At 41.9% G+C, this 20,389-nt stretch overlaps 1 protein-coding gene across 4 annotated transcripts in view; it reads left to right on the forward strand.

The window, feature by feature from the left end:
- The window catches only part of KIF6 (kinesin family member 6), a 269,446-nt gene that overhangs the window by 189,134 nt on the left and 59,923 nt on the right, over positions 1 to 20,389 (forward strand). For all 4 annotated transcript variants that reach the window (XM_039528268.1, XM_039528269.1, XM_039528270.1 and 1 more), the window contains one exon: positions 2,945 to 3,000. In XM_039528268.1, the coding sequence (XP_039384202.1) occupies positions 2,945 to 3,000 (56 nt within the window). The remainder of the gene's footprint in view (positions 1 to 2,944; positions 3,001 to 20,389) is intronic.

The following is a 20,389-nucleotide window of genomic DNA, read 5'->3' on the forward strand; positions in this document are numbered from 1 at the left end:
CAGGTTCTGCTAGAGCTTGGCTCATCCAGATCAGCAGAAAGCTCCGTTAGCTGTCAAGTACAGTAGTTTTGCCTCCAAACCCTGCATGGAATGACTATACACATCTAAGTAACCATTCAAAATTTCACAACAAGGCTACTGCCCCACCACAAGAACCTTGATACAGCATATCACCACTCTGGAATTTATTTCCTTCAATTATTACAGTGGAGTTTTCTGGTAATATACCTCAGATCCCTCAGGACTTTTTCAACTGTTGCCATTGTATATAGAGTTAATTTCCTTGACCATTAAAATAGAATACATTTGGTGTTACAAAGTGTATTTTGTATACCATGTACCCTAAATAGCTTTACAAATGACTGAGTTAGATACTGGCAGGCTAGTGATTCTGTCAGCTGATGCAGTAATAGCACAAACAGCCTGGGATACTGCAACCTGTTTAACAGAAAGGGCAAAGGAAGCAGGAGGAGAAAAATTCTAGCAGCCTCCTAGGGAAGTTGGAGAAATTTAGTCCACTTACTGGATCCTATCTTTTGCTTGCTTTTTTTGGAAGGTGCTCAGATACCATGGTGATGGGTACCTTGTAAGAATATAGATGAAGCAAGTTTGCTGAGAGTGCTAATTGTCAGTATTTTGAGAAAGGAATACTGCCTTACATCACATTTCCAACTGAACAGAAACCACTGCAGATTGCAGAAACCAATCATTGCAGATTATTTTGAATAATACATGAGGATGTGATCCTTAGAGGATAACAAGGAAGTTTTCAAGTTAGTTAATTTAGAAACATTGTTAGTGTTATTAATTAAGCATTGCAGTCATCTTTTATGAAATAAGAAATAAGGAAATTGTTTGTTTGTGTCACCATAGTAATTATCTAGAGGCCCTAGTCATGGACCAGAAACCCATTGTGCTAAGCATTGCAAACAGAAAACAAAAAGATATCCCCTGCCTCAATGAGCTTACAGACTCACCTGTCACTCCAACCAGCAACTATTTTTACCATTGTTTACATGACTTAAACTACTACCATTGTACATTTGCAAGGAACTTATTAATTGCAGTACACTCATTGTGTGGCTTAGGGCAAGTTACATAACTGCTCTGTGCCTCAGTTTCCCCACCTTTAAAATTGGGTTGCCAATACCTTCCTCCAAAGGGTGTTATAGGGTTTGTTTAGTTAATGTTTGTACAGTGCTTTGGAAATGTACAGCACTAAAAGTGTTATTCGTTGTGTTATGATCTCACATCCAGAAGGGCCCAAAATAGCTGTATATATGTTACACACGCAGGAATCACTCACCTGCCACTGAAATGCAGTCATCTTCATGATAGAATAAAGTGACAATTTAAGCAGACACAGAAACACCACACAACAGTTTAGGACTTAAGGTTAAAAATAATTGAAACTTGCAGTAGGAATGTTATTACCAGAACTAGAACTTGGCCAGGCCACCAGGGTTAACATCCATACTCTTTCAAAAAGTTCCCTGGGATCTTTAATTATCACAAGTGGTCAAAGCCTCAGTTTTCTTTTTCAACACTCCCTAGAAACATGAGGGTTAATTAGTTCAGTACAAAAACAGAAGGAAAAGCCATTTACTGAATCACCGACACCACTTCCTGCAGCTGGCTGGGTTGTCCTTGGTCTCCTATCCAAGTATTGACCAAGGTCAATTTTTCCGTCAAACCACTATCCAAAGATGGTAAGACTATAAGACCTCAATCTGTGCCAGTATAAGGAGGGTACAAATGTGCGGTATTAAGTAAAAGGAAAATGTCATATTACTGGAACAGTGCAAAAGTAAATTAAGGACAAAAATGTCCTTGAAAGAAAAGGTATTTAATTTATGGGTGTTTATCAGTTATAATCCTCTACAGAGTATGAATTAAACTGAAGAAAATGTCACATATTTAAAACCTCTTTTCCAGCTATGCATAGAGCTCGTTGAATGCTACAAAATTAATGTTTCCATACACTGATTTGAATTTTGAAGTCATTGATTCAATTCCACCATGTTCAGGCTCCTTTTCATTTGCTGTTTGAAAGCTTTCATATGGAAGGGTTTCAGTTCAAAAAATGTTTGGAATATGGGTTTTTTTTGTTTGAATACCTGCATTTGCATGCAAAGAAGGGTATCTGTGGACAAATGAGTATTAATAATTTCCACTATTCATTATTTCTTATTCTCCTGTCTAAAATTTTGTTAAGGAGCCTTACTATGTGACTTGGGTGACCAGTTACACATCACAAATAATGAATAGTGATGTGAGCAGTTTGCATACAGCTCAGAAGCTGAAAATTTTTCATCCAAACTATTCTGTGAGCCTTTGTAAATAGAAATTGGAATTTCTGTTCCCTAAGATATTCTGACATTCTAGGTATGTTTTTTTTTAATTATTCTGAATTGGAATGAAAAGCTACAATTTCAAAACTTCTCATGAAACAAACAAGCCACAAAATTTCACTTTGGGACCATCGAATCATTTTAGTTTTGATAAAGTAAAAAGCATGTTGTTTCAATAGGTAAAAACAGTTCAGTTTGACGTTTCAGTTCATTTTGTTTTGACTTATGTTATATTACTATATTAAAAATTGCATGTAATATTAAAAGTAATATTTTCATATAATATAAAAGTCAAAACAAAATTAAATGAAACTTTTTGACACTATCAAAACAAAACAAGAAAGTCATAATGATTTTTTCAGTCAAAAATTTTGTCAAAATTGACACATTCAGGTTGAACAAAATTGCCTTTTGCAATGGAAATCTATTCCGTCTAAAAAAATGTGACCAATGCTACTTACAGATAACAAGTCGTTCACAATAATGAGTTTGCAGATAATTTGCAAACAGAAATACAGTCTTGATTTGTTATAAAATTTATTCTCAACAAATAGCTCTAGCTGTAGCTTTGTTACTCTGTTTTCTGTCATTAGGTTTGCTGAAGCAAAATCCCTAGGAGAAAAAGTAAATGAAGTAAGAAATAAAATAAGTAAGTAGATTTGTTTTAATTTCCTTATCTATCTAAATAATTGTTGGTTTTAACATACATTCATAACACACCAGGGACATGTAACCAGAGTCTGTTTTCTGATGAAAATTAGCCAACTCATTACTAATAAAAGTCTCTTTAAGACTAGTTCCCAGCTGATGACAGGAGATGTGGTCATTTCAAGTACAAACTTTGATTATTAGAAATTCCATAATGTGAAAGCCAAATATATTCTTCACTTGGGGCTTTAGATAATAGCTGTCACTTTTCTGAAGTGGAACGCAACCCTGTTGAAAGGTGTTTTGCATTTGCAATCAAGAATCTGATGTGGAAAATATCTAAATACTGTGTGGTTTAGAAAGATTGTAAACTGTGTGGGTCAGGGATTGCACTACCTGTGTGTTTGTAAAGAACCTAGCACAACAGGGCCCCAGTACTGACTGGGCCTTTGTGCACCACCGTTATACATTTAATAAGTAGGAATGTGCACCTTTTCATGTTCTCTGTATGTATAAATATCCCCTGTCTGTGTGTTCCATTCTATGCATCCGAAGAAGTGAGCTGTAGCTCACGAAAGCTCATGCTTAAATAAATTTGTTAGTCTTTAAGGTGCTACAAGTACTCCTGTTTTTTTTGCGGATACAGACTAACACGGCTGCTACTCTGAAACCTATGGGAAGGGTGAGTGTTTAAACAAAAGAAAAAAATTAGAAGATCTCAGAGTTTCAAGAGAAATCCCTCTGCACCAGGAGGAAAACACCTTTTTATCTAGTTCTTTTCAGAAGAAACAACACTGTAGGATTTTAATATTCCTGGGGGCCAAATGCTTTCTCTAGTTCTTAGCCCAAACAGCCAATCTATGTACTGGGGAAATCTTTACTGGTCCTGAGAGAAAGAATCCTTTTCCACAGACTGGCAATATAATCACTTAGAGCATTACCATAGCTGTAAGCTTCAGAGCTTTGGTAGAACCCCCACTTGCAGACTAAGGGTATGTCTATACTACGGGATTATTCCAATTTTACAGAAATCAGTTTTTGGAAACTGATTGTATAAAGTCGAGTGCACGCGGCCACACTAAGCACATTAATTCGGCGGTGTGCGTCCATGTATCGAGGCTAGCGTCAACTTCCGGAGCATTGCACTTTGGGTAGCTATCCCATAGCTATCCCATAGTTCCTGCAGTCTCCCCCGCCCATTGGAATTCTGGGTTGAGATCCCAATGCCTGGTGGGGCCAAAAATTTGTCACATGTGGTTCTGGGTAAATGTCGTCAGTCAATCCTCCCTCCGTGAAAGCAACGGCAGACAATCATTTCGCGCCCTTTTCCCTGGATTGCCCGGGCAGACGCCATAGCACGGCAACCATGGAGCCCATTCAGTCTTTTTTCACTATTACCGTATGTCTGTTGGATGCTGCTGACAGACGCAGTGCTACACAGCAGCATCCCCTTGCCTTTTGCAAGTTAGCAAAGACGGTTACCAGCCCTACTATACCGTCTGCTGCTTTGCAAGTTGACAAAGACAGTTACCAGTCATACTGTACCATCTGCTGCTGTCATGGGTGCTCGGTGAGGTCGGTTGGGGGTGCCTGGACAAAAATGGGAATGACTCCCCAGGTCATTCTTTTCTTTAAGTTTTGTCTAATGGAGAGTCAGTCCTGCCTAGAATATCAGGCAAGCCTACTAAAGAACCAGAGAGGCAAACAGCTGCTCTGGGTCAGAGCCCCAGACATCCCACAGAAATGATGAGCTGCATGCCATTCTAGGGGGTGCCCCTGCAACAACCCCACCTGTTGCTTCCTTGCTCCCCCACCCCTACTCACAAGTCCTACCCTACCAGTCCTACTGTACCGTTGGCAAGGCAAGACAAGAGGATGCTGCTGTGTAGCGCTGCAGCACCGCGTCTGCCAGCAGCATCCAGTAGACATACAGTGACATTGAAAAAAGGCGAGAAACGATTTTTTTCCCTTTTGTCATAGGGTCTCACCCCCACTTGGAACTGTTGGGCTCCAATGTGGGGACCTGACTTGATTTCCCTCTAAACTAAAATCCTAGTTTAGATCTAGTAAGCTGCCACCACTCAATCAGGAAATGTGGATTGAGACACAGTCCTTCCCCAAAATCCTAGGGGATTCCAAGAGCCCCAAATCCATGGAGTTCTTACACCCAGGAGAAATAAACCATTCCCCCTGCTTCCCCCCCCTCCCTTTTCCTAGGAGAAATACCAGGATCTAACTACAGAGGATACTCTCCCCTTCTCTTTCCTGAGAATCCACCCAAGGAAAGACCAAACAAGTCCTTAATAGAAAAGAAAAGAATTTATTAAAGAATAAAAAGAAAGTAACTTGTCTCTGTAATCCAAGATAGAACCATACAGGGTCTAAATTTATCAATCTCTGGAGAGAATCCCCCCTCCCCCTTTCTTTCTCAGTGAAAGCAAAGTAACAGTAAACAGGAATAAAGAATTTCCTTTAGCAAAACACACAATTGCAAATATAGAAAGCAACTCAAAAGACTAATCCGCCTTTCTAATTTAATACTCACTATTAAATAGTAAAACTACTCCAGGAGAACTTGGAGACATGACTGTTCTGTCTTAGATCCAAAAAGAGCTCTCAAACAAAGAACACAGACAAAGGCTTCCCTCCACAGAGATTTGAAAAAATCTTGTCTCTGATTGGTCCTCTGGTCAGGTGGTCATCAGGTACTGCATGTTAACCCCTTACAGGTAAAAGAGACCTTAACCCTTAACTATCTGTTTATGATACGCCCCCCAAATCGCCAACAGTGGGAACTACTGGTGGTGATTTCCTCCTAGAACTGTAAAATAAACAGATTAACAAAACACATGCACTATTACATATACTACTAAGTATGTAAACAACAAGATATTTGACATTGAAGAACACTTTGTATGCATTTGACCGGACATACTTGGCAACGTTTTTGCCCATCCCCTCCCAGTGGAAGGACTTTCCCAACCTGTCCTTGGTTATATTTACCCCAGAATGACCACTGGGATGTCGTGGCCCAAGCTTAAGAGCTTGTACCGGTACTTAGTTGGAACTACCAACTGTTTTTGAGGATGCTGGCCTTTCTGGTGTCCACCAGAAAGAAATTCCTTGTATAACAGTCCTTGCTCCACAACGAACCGGGATCGGTTAGTACAGCTGAGAGGCGGTGGGTTGCTGCGTGCCGCCGCCCATGCTTTCTTGAGGCTGTCATCGGCTTCCTGCTCTGCTTGGAACTGTTCCCTTGAGGCGGGAGACACCAGTTCCTCTGGGAGCGATGTAGGTGATGAGGTTGTTTCCGTTGACTGTGAACCGCTCTCCGCTGGTGCACAAGGTGTCATTTCAGGCTCCGGCTGAGCCTCTTGGGTAGGGTTCTCTGCTGCGTCTGCCAGTTTTGGCCCGTTGTCGCCCTCTGGCGGTGGAGTTGTAATCGCTGGCGTCGGTGCTGGCGCTGGTTGCTCTTCCAGTTCCGGTTCTGGGACTGGATGTACTATGGCTGCTGTAGGTGTTGGCCTGGGATCCGGTTCCACCACCTCTGTCTGGGTCTCTGGTAACACAGACGGGGTCTTGGTGGATGGCTCAGGAACAGGGATGGGTCCGGCAGCTCGTCTGGCTTGGCTGCGTGTAACCACTCCCTCTGTTTTTTGCTGTTCAACGTGTTGGGCCAAGTCGTTCCCCAGTAGCATGGGAATCGCATGGTTGTCATAGACAGCAAAAGTCCACTTCCCTGACCAGCCCTTGTACTGGACAGGTAAACGCACTGTAGGTAATGTTACAGGTTTTGACATGAAGGGTCGAATTGTCACTTTGGTTTTCTGGTTGATGAATTTGGAGTCCACGAAGGTTCGGTGGATAGCTGACACATGCGCTGCACTGTCTCTCCATGCGATGATCTCCTTTTCGTCCACTCTCAAAGTTTCCCTATGTTCTAAGGGTATTTGAGATACATCTATGTCCGGCTTTCCTTGGTGTGAAGGTGCAAGGAGTTGCACTCGGTTTAGGTTCTTTGGGCATTTGGCTTTGATATGCCCCAATTCATTGCATCGAAAACATCGCCCACTTGATGGGTCACCGGTTTGTGTTGGTCTACTGGAGACTGGTGTGGTAGAAGAAGAAGTAGGGTGTGACTGTCCTTGGGTTGTAGGTGTGGGCTTGATTGGCCCTCGATGGTAGGGTTTAGTCTCGGTGGGTACCTTGTGGGATTCGCTCCCCTTGGCAGCAGTTTTCTTGTTCGGTGTAACTGCCATCCATTTGGCTCCAATCTCCCATGCCTCAGTGAGATTTTTTGGTTTTCCATCTCGTATGTAGCGTGTAATGTCCTCAGGAACACCATCCAAGAACTGCTCCATCATTATCAGGAGGCTTAGCTCGTCCATGGTTGTAACATTGGCTCCTGATAACCAGGAAGAATAATGCTTGTCAATGTAGGAGGCGTGTTTTGGAAATGACTCCTCTGGTTTCCATTTCTGGTCTCTGAAATGCTGATGGGCGTGATCAGGGGTTATGCCCATTCTGTATTTGGCCTTGGTTAAAAACAGTTTATAGTCATTCATGTTGCCCCTAGGCATTTCAGTTGCCACCTGTAATAAGTCTCCGCAGAGCTGTGACCTCAGCTCTAACATGTATTGGTCTTCAGGGATCTTGTACCCAAGGCAGACCCTTTCAAAGTTTTCTAAGAAGGCCTCAACATCCTCATCTGCCCTGTAGGCGGGAAATTTTCTCCGAGAAGGTTGATCAGTAGGTTGAAAAGGGACTGGATTGGTTGGCTCCTGCTGCTTAGCCTTTGCCAATTCCAGGTCTTTGTCTTTTAACTCCATTTGTCTCTTGTAGTCAGCCTCTCTGGCTTGTAGTATCTCCATCTCCCTGTTGTGGTTAGCTTCCCTGGCTTGAAGTATCTCCAGCTCCCTCTTGTGGCTTGCTTCCTCCCTCCGGTGGGTAGCTTCCTCCCTCTCCTTTTGTGCCTCAATTAATTGTATTTGCAATCTAGCAAGGTCCATTTGTTCCTGTGTATCACTCATGTCTGTGCCCTCTGGTGTTGGCCACACCCCTATGCAGGCAGTGAACTGTTTGGGGTGCTTGACAGTCCCTACCCCTGCCTATGATAACTTGAGTAAAGAAAGATAAATCAATCCTCTGTATAGCAAACTGTGGTTTGTGGACTGTCACTGTTTTGTACTGAGAAAGAGGGGAAAAATTTTTTTTTCTGTCTCCCTCTCCTTCTGAGCTGCTGACTCAATACCTGTGAGAAAAGCCTGGTCTATTTCCCTCAGGGATCTGTGTTCTCCTGCCTTTTGAGCATTTCAAAAGACCCAGGGGAAAAAAAACCTGGCTGGAGGGTTTCTCTCTCCCCCCCCCCCCAAACCTGTTTTTCCCGCTGGATGGGAATGTACTTTGACGAGCACTTCCCCCCACCTCGGGAATCCTGAGTGGTATCTCGTCTCACAATGGACGAAAGCACCGCTCAGCAGGAGGGCTTTGTAACGGAAAGCCCTGGAAGCAACTGAAAATCTTTCTAACCCTGAAACTGCCTCAGAGTGCCTTTGGTAGAAAAGCCATGCCTCTGTCTCTGGGTCCGAAACACCGCTGCTCACCATGTCATAGGGTCTCACCCCCACTTGGAACTGTTGGGCTCCAATGTGGGGACCTGACTTGGTTTCCCTCTAAACTAAAATCCTAGTTTAGATCTAGTAAGCTGCCACCACTCAATCAGGAAATGTGGATTGAGACACAGTCCTTCCCCAAAATCCTAGGGGATTCCAAGAGCCCCAAATCCATGGAGTTCTTACACCCAGGAGAAATAAACCATTCCCCCTGCTTCCTCCCCCCTCCCTTTTCCTAGGAGAGATACCGGGATCTAACTACAGAGGGATACCTCCCCCTTCTCTTTCCCTGAGAATCCACCCAAGGAAAGACCAAACAAGTCCTTAATAGAAAAGAAAAGAATTTATTAAAGAATAAAAAGAAAGTAACTTGTCTCTGTAATCCAAGATAGAACCATACAGGGTCTAAACTTATCAATCTCTGGAGAGAATCCCCCCCTCCCCCTTTCTTTCTCAGTGAAAGCAAAGTAACAGTAAACAGGAATAAAGAATTTCCTTTAGCAAAACACACAATTGCAAATATAGAAAGCAACTCAAAAGACTAATCCGCCTTTCTAATTTAATACTCACTATTAAATAGTAAAACTACTCCAGGAGAACTTGGAGACATGACTGTTCTGTCTTAGATCCAAAAAGAGCTCTCAAACAAAGAACACAGACAAAGGCTTCCCTCCACAGAGATTTGAAAAAATCTTGTCTCTGATTGGTCCTCTGGTCAGGTGGTCATCAGGTACTGCATGTTAACCCCTTACAGGTAAAAGAGACCTTAACCCTTAACTATCTGTTTATGACACCTTTGCTTTAACTGGGGGGGAGGGCAGGCTGATGATATATACCCTGAACCACGCTGACAATGTTTTTGACCCTTCAGGCTTTGGGAGCTCAGCCCAGAATTCAAATGGTTTTCGGAGAGTGTGGGAACTGTGGGATAGCTACAGTCGTCAGTCGCCCCTCCCTTCTGTGAGCGTCCATTTGATTCTGTGGCTTTCTGGTACGCTTGTCTCAGCTCCTTAAGTTTCATGCAGCACTATGTTGAGTCCCTGTTGTGGCCTCTGTCCATCATGGCCTTGGAGATTTTTTTCAAATGTTTTGGCATTTCGTCTTTTGGAACGGAGTTCTGATAGAACAGATTCATCTCCCCATACAGAGATCAGATTCAGTATCTCCCATATGGTCCATGCTGGAGCTCTTTTTTGATTCTGAGACTGCATGATCACCTGTGCTGATCAGCGCTCCACGCTGCGCAAACAGGAAATGAAATTCAAAGTTTGCGGGGCTTTTCCTGTCTACCTGGCCAGTGCATCTGAGTTCAGATTGCTGTCCAGAGCGGTCACAATGGTGCATTGTGGGATAGCTCCCGGAGGCCAATACCGTCGAATTGCGGCCACACTAACCCTAATTCAAAATGGCAATGTCGATTTCAGCGCTACTCCCCTCGTCGGGGAGGAGTACAGAAATCGATTTTAAGAGCCCTTTATATCGAAGTAAAGGGCTTCGTTGTGTGGACGGGTGCAGGGTTAATTCGATTAAACACTGCTAAATTTGAGATAAACTCGTAGTGTAGACCAGGCATAAGACCACTTTACTTCTGAATGACAGCATCCACACTGGGTTTGGGTGCTTTAAATTCACACCTTTAGTTCATTCAGCTTAAATTTCCTGAGTATTCCCAAGTAGCACATGCCCATAGAGTATCCCACTAGGAAGTATGTACCAGCAAAATGCTTTTTTACAGATCCAAAATGAGAGCCGCGCACTTTGAGTGGCTATGTTTAATTTGTTTTAGTGGATCCCAGCAGAATCTAGAGGAAAGCGTTGGCTTTGATTGCTGTATTGTTTGCTTTTCCTTTTCCCAAAAGATAGTCAGAACTGTTGACAAAAACACTAGAACAGAATTGTGATTTTTGCAGCATTTACAAACATTTGTTGTTAAATAGTTTTTCTCATCAAACCCAGTATTGAGATAATGAAAATTGGTTTTATTTACTGTTTCAATATTAACACTGAAGAATGTCACCATCACGTGGTGTCCGTTATCATGTATAAAGCATAGAAGTGAATGGATCAGTAGCAGAAAATAGCTAGCCCTTCGATCATTGGCTGCCACTATGCACAGATCAGTAGAGCTGTGCTGAACTTCAAGATACCTGCCATCCGCAGGTAATTCTGATAATAACCATCCATAAAGATGCCAAAAGGCTCCTTTCAAAAATCAGAACAGAAATCCCTTTTCCCTCTACCTGTTTCTAAGGACACCCTTTAGAAGACTTTACTTGTTTATTTGTTATTGTCTGCTTTAAATTTCCTGTGACACGACATGATTTAAACATACAGATTGCGGATTTCTTCATTAAAAAACCCCTTTTCTAAAAGCTTTAATTTTTTCTAAAGCAAGGTTACTGCCATTACTAAAAAGTACAGTCATCTAAACAAACTTAAGTATCAGAGGGGTAGCCATGTTTGTCGCTTTTTACTGATCCAGACTAAGAGTCCTGTGGCACCTTATAGACTAACAGAAGTATTGGAGCATAAGCTTTCGTGGGTGAATACCCAGTTCGTCAGACGCATGTGGTGGAAATGTACAGAGGCAGGTATAAATATGCAGGCAAGAATCAGTGTAGATACACCTGCCTCTGGAAATTTCCACCACATGCATTTGACGAAGTGGGTATTCACCCATGAAAGCTTATGCTCCAATACTTCTGTTAGCATAGGCGGCAGGTTCGTATAATTTTTGGTGGGGCCCAAAATGGTGGTCCCCCCTGCCCCGCTCTCACCCTGTAAGCTGATATAAAATGAAGCTACAATGTGTCAGCACCACAAGATTACAAGGGTCAATTAAAAGTGGAAAGTCAGAAGCAGCACTTGCCTATTAATACCTAATATACGGTATTAAATTTTGTTGCACCTGTTGTGACAAAGTGGGAATGTTCTTAATGTTTTCTCTGAATACTGTGTTGGTGCCTCAGTTTCCCCTGCAAAGTGCCAACTGACGGTGTTGGGGACAAAGAGATCAGGTGGCCTCCTTGTCCGGAAGAGACACAAAGGCCAGATGAGGGAGTGTCAGTTTGGAGCTGGCTGGGGAAATCCAGAACTTGGGTCTGGGCTCCCACCCCCAAGATGGACCTGACTGAGGGGTCCTGTTTTCTGTACTTACAAGCTCTGTTTTAGACTGTATCCCTGTCATCTAATAAACCTTCTGTTTTACTGTCTGGCTGAGAGTCACATCTGACTGCGGAGTTGGGGTGCAGGACTCTGGTTGCCCCAGGACCTGCCTGGGCAGACTAGTGCACAGTGTGGAAGGGCATGCTGAATGCTCCGAGGTCAGACCCAGGAAGGTGTAAGCTTCTTGCCCTGGAGACAGTATGCTCAGAGAGGAGGCTCCCAGAGTCCTGACTGGCTTTGTATGGAGTTGTTCCAAGCATCCCAGCATCCCCTTCCACACCATAGTCTGCACAGGCACTGACACTCCCTCCTCTGGCCTTTGTCTCTTTTCCAAGCATTAGGAGGCCACCTGCTCTCTTTGTTCTCCAACACCTTCAGTTGGCACCTTGCAGGAGAGTGGCCCAGGCCATCAGTTGCCTGGAGACAGGGTGTCGGCCATTCTCTGTGCAGACAGCATCACACTGGCCCTCTGGGGCTTTACAGGCTTTTACAACACCCCTTATCCCACCATCTAGAGCCTTAAGAAATGCATTGGGGAAACTGAGGCACACAGACAGTATTCAGAGAAAACACCTGTATACGACCAGTTACATACTTTGAAGGGTGTAAAATAATAAAATATTGTGCTAAAATCAATGATACTCCAAACTGACCACCAAATCTTCAGGTGAGGGTTCTGGGGTGGGGCTGGGGATGAGGGGTTCACAGTGCAGGAGCGTGCTCGGTGCTGGGGGTGCAGGCTTTGGGGTGAGGCAGGGCTGAGGATGAGGAACTTGGGGTGCAGACAGGCTGCCCCAGGGCTAGGGCCAGAGAGGACTCCCCATCACCACCACTGGCAGCAGCAAGCTCCAGGAGGGACCCCTCCTGCCCCCATGGCACACACACTCTGCACATGATGGGTACTGGGGCACAGGTGGCCTTCCATGTTGCTGCCTCACCATAACTTCACTGTGGATGGGGCTGCCCTGCCCAGCATGGGGCAGGGCAGGGTGGTGGCTGGCCCAAGCCCCAGCTGCTCAGGTCTGGCATTGCCTTCATATGTGGCTTCCTGCCTGGGCTGGGACTGGGGCTGGGGCAGGGGAATCATAGGGTCAAACACTCAAACATAATAAAAATCATAGGGTCAAACACTCACGGAAGCCCCAACAGCTGCTAAGGTGAGTGATGTCTGTCTCCTCCTCCTGAGTGCTTCAGCAGTAGTTAGCATTCCTCTTATGCTAATGCTGCAGCCCTTAGGCTAGCAGCAGCAGCAAAGGAGAGATCTTTATATTCAGGCAGGGAAAATCTAGCTCCAAATATTGGTGGAGCAGAGCCCTGATTATGAATATTCCTCCATGTCTGTTAGTCTATAAGGTGCTGCAGGACTCTTTGTCGCTTTAAACAAACTTAGTTGCCTAAAGTTTGATTACTGTGAAAATGTTGCTATTCTAGTGGTTAGAGTGGATGACTGGGATGAAGGAGCTTGAGATGTTTCTCTGGGATGTTTCTCTTCCTGATTCTACTGCAGTCTCACTCACTTTGGTCAAGACATTTAACTTCTCACCTCAATTTCCCCATCTGTAAAATGGGAATAATATCCATCTTTGTAGAGTTTTTTGAGATCCTTGAATGAAAGTCCAAGATAGTATTATTATTATTGTTACTGTTGTTGTTACTGTTTTTGTTATTATTATTAGTCTAGATCTGCTTCCAATCCATTTTAAATGCAGTTTTCTCTAAAATACAACCAACTTTTCCTAAAAACTCACTCTGGGCTGAAACTTGGAATTCAAGTCCTCACCTTAGGTGTGTTTTTTTGTTGGTTTGGTTTTTTAATAGTATCAATTTGTACTAACTTTAGTTTCAATTGATCTGGTATTTTTCAAGTGATAGGCAGACAAACTCTCATTTTGTGGTTATAAATGTTTTTCATGCATTGCATAGGCTTCTAGGCACCAGTCCTATAAAAGGATCTGTTTGAGTGTACACAGCTGAACTCCGCGCTGATGGGAGCGTCCACCTTCATGGATCACTTCAAAATCTCAGGGTCACAGGCTGTAACATAGGCTACTTTGTTAATAGTTTTAAAATATTAATAAAATGCCAGAGGATTAAGAAAGAGATCATAGAGCAAAACCACTTTCCCAGAAGGATTTTTTTTTTAATAGCTATATGCTGGGCATGTGAAATCTAGTACTGTGGTATTATAATGTAGGTTATATTGAGCTATTCCTTCGGCCTATCAGGGCCTTTTCAGATCGCCTCTATTAATAAACCTGCCTATTAGCACCTCTCAGACAATTATTAAATCCCTAGGGTCAAGAAAGTTACTTTCTGGTTTCTGTAGCTAAACCAGAGCAATTAGGCCAGTTTACATAGTTAAACAGTTTTCAGTCTGAAACAAATTTCCAGTTAAGCCTGGCTCATTTATAGTTTGCGTATTCAGACAGAGCAACATTAATGATGCCACGTAAGGTTACTAACCTGCCAAAATTATACTGAAAAACCTGATAGGGGCAATAATAGTCATCTGGGCCTGCAGCTAGGTCTTTAATTCACTTTTATTGTTGTTTTGTTTTCCTTAAAACATTCCTGGCTGAGTTGATGTACAAAATCAAGAACAGATCCCATCAATATCAGTTTCTTCTATTTCCAAGTTACACTTAATAATATAAAACTATGCACCACAGAGGTCATTGGAGGAACCTCCTGGTAAGCCACTTGGTGCAATGTAGAACCCATTTCACATGGTCTGATTATATACAGTGATATTGACAGTAGTTGGCTGTAACCTAAATTTGTATCCTGTGTGTCATAACTACCCTCTCATTCCGACTTTCTTTTGGAAGTATTGCAGTATTTTGCAATAGAAGTTATGCAAAATACTGCAACCACTTCCCAAATACATCAGCATTTTGAAAAACACATAAGGCACTTGGAACTGAGCAAAGAAATTCACAATGTGATTTTTTCTGGTAGGCTTCTGTGGTTGCTGTTGTTGATTTCAGAAAAAGATAAAGGAAAAACATCCTAGGAGTCAGTGGGAGTTTAACTGCAGAACGACTATAATATCAGTAATAAGATACTGCAGCTAGCATTCCTCTATTTTAATTCGTCTCTGCAATTGCACCACAGAGAATCAAATCCTGCCACCCTTATTTATTTTGAACAGTATCTTACTCTGTGAGTAGTTCCACTGATTGCAGGGTAGTACTCAACATGAGGAAAGGAGGCAGAATCTGGACTATCATGAATAATAATAATAATAATAAATAAAACTGTAGGGTATGGTCACATAGTCCAAACCTCTGAGTGCAAGAATCTCTATAAACTTCTAACCTTTTGTTCTCCTACTACTCCATGATCTGCACTGGTTTTGCAATAAGCTTCTGGGTGGACTTCAACATGTTGGGTTTTTTAACTCATAAAGCACTAAATGGTTTGGGATCTGGTCACCTGAGAGATTGCCTCTGTGCCTATGGTATGCTACAACAAATGAGATGAAGAGAGGTATTTGAGCTGGAGCTACTTTAATATAAATGAGAAGGAGCTGCTGGCAGGGTACTGTCCATGAGGGGTCCTCAGCTTTGGAACCTGCTCCCCACTTGGTCTGCCAGAGGCCAGCATTATTAACCTTCTGTGCATGCTGCAAGGGCCATTGATTTTCTCTCCTCTCCAAGATTGTCGAGGAGAGGCTGATCTGAGGAGGATATAGTTATGTGCAGTTCCTTGTTTGTTCTGATTTTTAACTTATGGGTGCAGTGTTCAGGGCACAGGATGGGCACCTATAGTACAGTTTCAGGAGGGAGGGAGTATCCTCCAGGTCAAGTCTTGAAGCCTACTAGAAGGCCTCAAAGGCTGTGATACTATCACAACTCCACTCCCCAGGGGATCCTATCCACAGAGAATCCCCGCAGCAGGAATTCTCTTTTCCCAGCACACTGAAAAATAGTGCTGCACAACAGTTCTCTCCCACTCTTCTGTGAAAGATTTTGGGGGGCAGGGCAAGAGGGTCTGCAACTGCACAAACTGCTGGTCAGCATCCCCAATCAGGTGGTATCAAAGAGGCCTGCAGCACTACTTCAGTGGAATTAGAACAGAGAAGAATTTGGCCCATTGAGGAGACTTTAGAAAATATGCTCTTACAAGGAAAATTAAGCTGGTCTATTCTTGCTGAGTTTAGTGATTAAAAGGGCTGCTCACACGCAAGCATGCAATAGGCACATGTACAGTAGATGCATATATATGATTAGTAAAGATTTCCAGTGCTTCACTATAAATGTCTGTTTTACTTGGGATGTTTATACCACTATTTGGTCTAATTTTTCCTCAGGAAAAAATTAGACCAAATGGTATTTGAAAGCCCAAAGGGAGGCAGCTGTTCCTTTTAGTCTGTCCAGAAATCAGCTAACGCTATAATTGAAGCTGTTTGAGGAAAGGCAAACTCATGTGGGAGTAATAGCTGTGCAAGCTAACAACAGGCCCTCTAGTAATGAAAAAGGCTAGGTGGGTGGATTATGTGCATGTGATGTTGACTGTGCAACCGTACCCCCAGGAATGTTGTGATGTTTCATTGGTCTGCCTTCTCTGAAACGTTATGGTGAGGCTGATTAATGCATGAGATCGTATGATATCCAAGGCGGTCATACTCTTCAGTGAGGCCAAAGTGCTACTATTAGAAAATGAGATTACAGTCTAATTTTTATACATAGCACTTATATCATTTTCACAATACATTGTAATATTGCCAACGATAGACTAAGGCAGTGAGAGTTGTTGTGGGGGCAGTAGCACAAGAAGAAGTGTGAAGGGCTAACAATAAGAGGAGGCAAAGAATAAAATATTGGTCAAGATTGTCCACTGCCTTACATTTTACACAGCCTTTTATGTGAGTACCAAGTGGGTGTAAAACACTATCGCCTCAGAACTCTCCACTCACACCAGTGGCAGGGTTTTATACCTTCTTTGCACTGATGTAAATGGTGACAGAAGTTGCAAGACAATGGAAAATCAGAACTATTGCTTAGAAAAAGCTTTATTCAACTAATAGTAAGGCTTAGACCCGCAAAGAAACAACATTGAAGGTTAAGGCTAGTATTCCAGTCAGATTACCCTCGTTCCTGGGTATTGCAATACATAGTCTCATCTGGCAGGAGAACTCCTGCATCCCTTAGCAGATGCAGTACTGTGTCTGAGTTAGGGATGGAGTAATAGCATAACTCAGAAATTTTATGTTGTTGGTTTTAATGGCTTGATTTCAAACACTATATTAAGTATATTGTATTTTTATTTTTGGAACTCCTGTTTCTTAGCCTGAGGTCCATCAGCATTTTCATTTTCTCCCTTCTCCCTGCCACTGCACACATATGCATATGCACACACATACTCTCACTCAGAGAGAAGATGGTGCTTTATAAGTCAAGGACACCTAAAGAATGAATCCCAGGTGTCCTCATCTGCTATTAATATCCTGTTTGGGGATTGCCGAGACTACAATCTCTTTTCATCCACCTGGCACATGAAACATCTGAAGAAAATCTTTTTTTTTTAATTAATCTCTGGTTAGTAATAGTGTCTCTGAAGGGCAACTTAATCAAGACACAGCAAGTGAATGTGACAAAAAAAATGAAAAGCAAGAAAGAAGTTGAGCATAATGAAAATAAGCTTATACAGCTGCGTGATTGCACAGCTCAGTGGTGTGTGATGGTACCAAATCATCTCCCCTTTTAAAAAACTTAATAAAATCAGATAATCCTAACTGCCATGTTAACCTAGCCATTATTGTATGGCTGAGTTTTTGTAGATGTCACAAGAGAAGTAAGTCTTTGAAGGCTGATAAAATAGTGGTCTTAAAGTTTTGCTCATGGAAGTTGTGGAAGAAAGCATAGAAACTTGTGGGAGAACAGGCAAATATGCCTTTGAGGCTGGCATAGTTATCACAACAGAGAGGTGACATGAAAAACTGTTACGATGCATGTGGTGCTTCATGAAGGGAGAATCAGAATCAAATCCTGGTCCTGTAAGAGTTAATGGGAGTCCAGTCCAAAATGCCTAAAGGTCCTATTCTAATCTTGCTGTATTCATGCAGCTTTCTTGTGGGAGCATCAAGGTAGAGAAGAGGATTTTCCTGCATATATTCACCGTATGTCACCCTGGATGTGTCAAAAAAAATAAAAACCCTACGCATGTACCAGAATAACTGTCCACTGGAGGTGGGAAGAAGGGAAGGGTGGTATGCTGATATAACTATACCTCTATAGGTATAGTTATTATACCTGTATAACTCTATTAGTATAACTGATAACATTTTCCTGTGTAGATAAGGAAGCTAATATTAAACTAATATTAAAACAGTCAGATTTCTCAAGACAGAGATGTTGTGAAACACCACTGAGGCAATGTGTGGAGTTACAGTTGAAGAAATCAATTTTGAGGGTTTTTTAACCTCACTTGCCAGTATAAATTACACACTTTGAGAAAGGAAAACTAATTACTTAGGCAACAGAATCCCAAAGAAGATTGTAGGAATGTTGTATGAATGGCTATGTCAATATTATATGGATTTAAATAATTGCGGAAAATTATGTGTGAGCCAAAAGCATTTTTAACTTTGTAGTGGAAGGGCATATAAATTCACAAAGGGTGAAATTCACCCTCTGTTAAGGGACAATACAATGTCTATGCACCATTGAACTCCTGACATTAAGTGGGATTTAGAGTGTAGTCTTGCACTGGCTTTCTACATGGGAATGAATTTCACCCATAGTGCCTTACTGCTTTCTAGAAGCTCATTATTAATATTATTATTTATTGATTGCCTGGTAATGTAAAAGTTCTGAGTCAAAACACTAGCTTACTGGACATAAATTGTTCCAGCCATTTAAGAAGTGAGAATGCAAGCAAGAAAGAATTGTCCAGTTTTGGAATGCATATCCAGTCTCTAGCACAGGATTCTGAAATGCATTTTGTTTTAATGAAATAAACATTGAAACTTCATAGCTGCTGATTAGTGTAATTCGCTTTTCTAGTTTGCTTCCAGAAAGTATCAAGTACTTTTCCAGTCTTATATCTGATATATATGTTCAATGAATTTTATTGGAAGTGACTAGTGCATAACAAAAAGGGTACTGGAAAACTCAAAGAGGAAAAAAAATGTTACATTCCAGAGGCAAACCTAGATCAAATGAGAAGCAAGCAATTCACAAGTAAATGAATCCAGTATGAAGATTTAATGAACAGATAACTCCACTAAAAATACCACTGCACAGTGTTTCCTCCTTCAGGTAGCATAGTATGAATTGTTATCTCTAGCTGAGAATTGTAAATTCCATGGAACAAATCCTGAAGTTCTTACTCAAGCAAAACAGCCATTGAGGTTGGCAGGAGTTCTGCTTAATTAAGAATTGAATAAAAACTCTGAAAAGACTTCTGCATTTGGCCCCATGATTGCTATTTTAATTGGTAATGAGCAGCAAACATTAGGTTTATTAATACAACAACAAAAAATTAAAAACTTATTTTGTGAAACATACATATTGCACTGAATTTGCATTCTGATACCTGCAGTCTATCTGCATGTCTTCCCCGATTGAGGACCATTGGACTGGGACCTTAGATACTCTGGTGATAAATATCATAAATAAGGCCAGATCCCCTCTTCCTTTTTTTTCTTTCATTTATTTAATATGAAATATGTCTATCCTTGGTCTTTTAAAACTGATCAGAAAAGACTGATCATTAAAAGGTCACCTAGATCAGCTTTCTAGTGTGAGATTAAATTTGCATTTCTAGGGTAAAACAACTATGTCAGTATTTTGATCACATGTACAGCAGATTCACCGTCATTTTAGGCCTTTATCTAACACCATATATACTCTTGCACTAATACTGTTATCCAGAGCCATAATGAAAGAGAGGAAGGTTAGGACTATAGACTGGGAGTCTAGGTTCAACTCCTAGCTCAGCCACAGACTTGATACATGATTTTGGGCAAGTCCCTTGATCTCTCTGTGCCTCAGTTTCCATCCATAAAATGAGAATAATAATCCTTCCTTTCTTCTACACTTTGTCTGCCTTGTCCATTTCGATTGTAAACTCTTCCAGGAAATGGTTGTCTCTTCCTTTGTGTTTGTACAGCATCTAGCACAATAAGGCTCTCATTCTGACTGGTGGGCTCTAGTAATACAGAGAAGTAATAACAGTACCATGGTTTCACTGTGCAGCAAAGGCAGGAGTGAACAGTGAATAAACTTGCTTACAAAATTATGCCATACAGTAGGGCAATGTAAACGTGGTTCTAGTTAGCAAACTTCCAGTACTACTATAAATGGCCTTCGTAATCATGCAGAGTCAAAACACCAGAAGGTAAAAACTGTCCTTTTATGGGCTGGGGGTTAAAACTATTAATTTCTAATTTATATATAGGAGGGGCCATTGGGTCAGTGACCTTATTGATGAGAAGGATACAGGACAGAGAGTCCAGTGGTAAAGGTGGAAAACCGAAGTTTCTGAGTTATAAGATCAGTATTTTCCAGAGACTTCCTAATACACCAGATTCAGCAAAGTTGGTACTCGCTAATGGTAAGGCAGGTTTTCCCTCATGGTGGTGGTCTTTTCCCTAGCATGCAAGCAAAT

Source organism: Mauremys reevesii, linkage group 3 (assembly GCF_016161935.1).
Source record: "Mauremys reevesii isolate NIE-2019 linkage group 3, ASM1616193v1, whole genome shotgun sequence".
Classification (NCBI taxonomy): domain Eukaryota; kingdom Metazoa; phylum Chordata; order Testudines; family Geoemydidae; genus Mauremys; species Mauremys reevesii.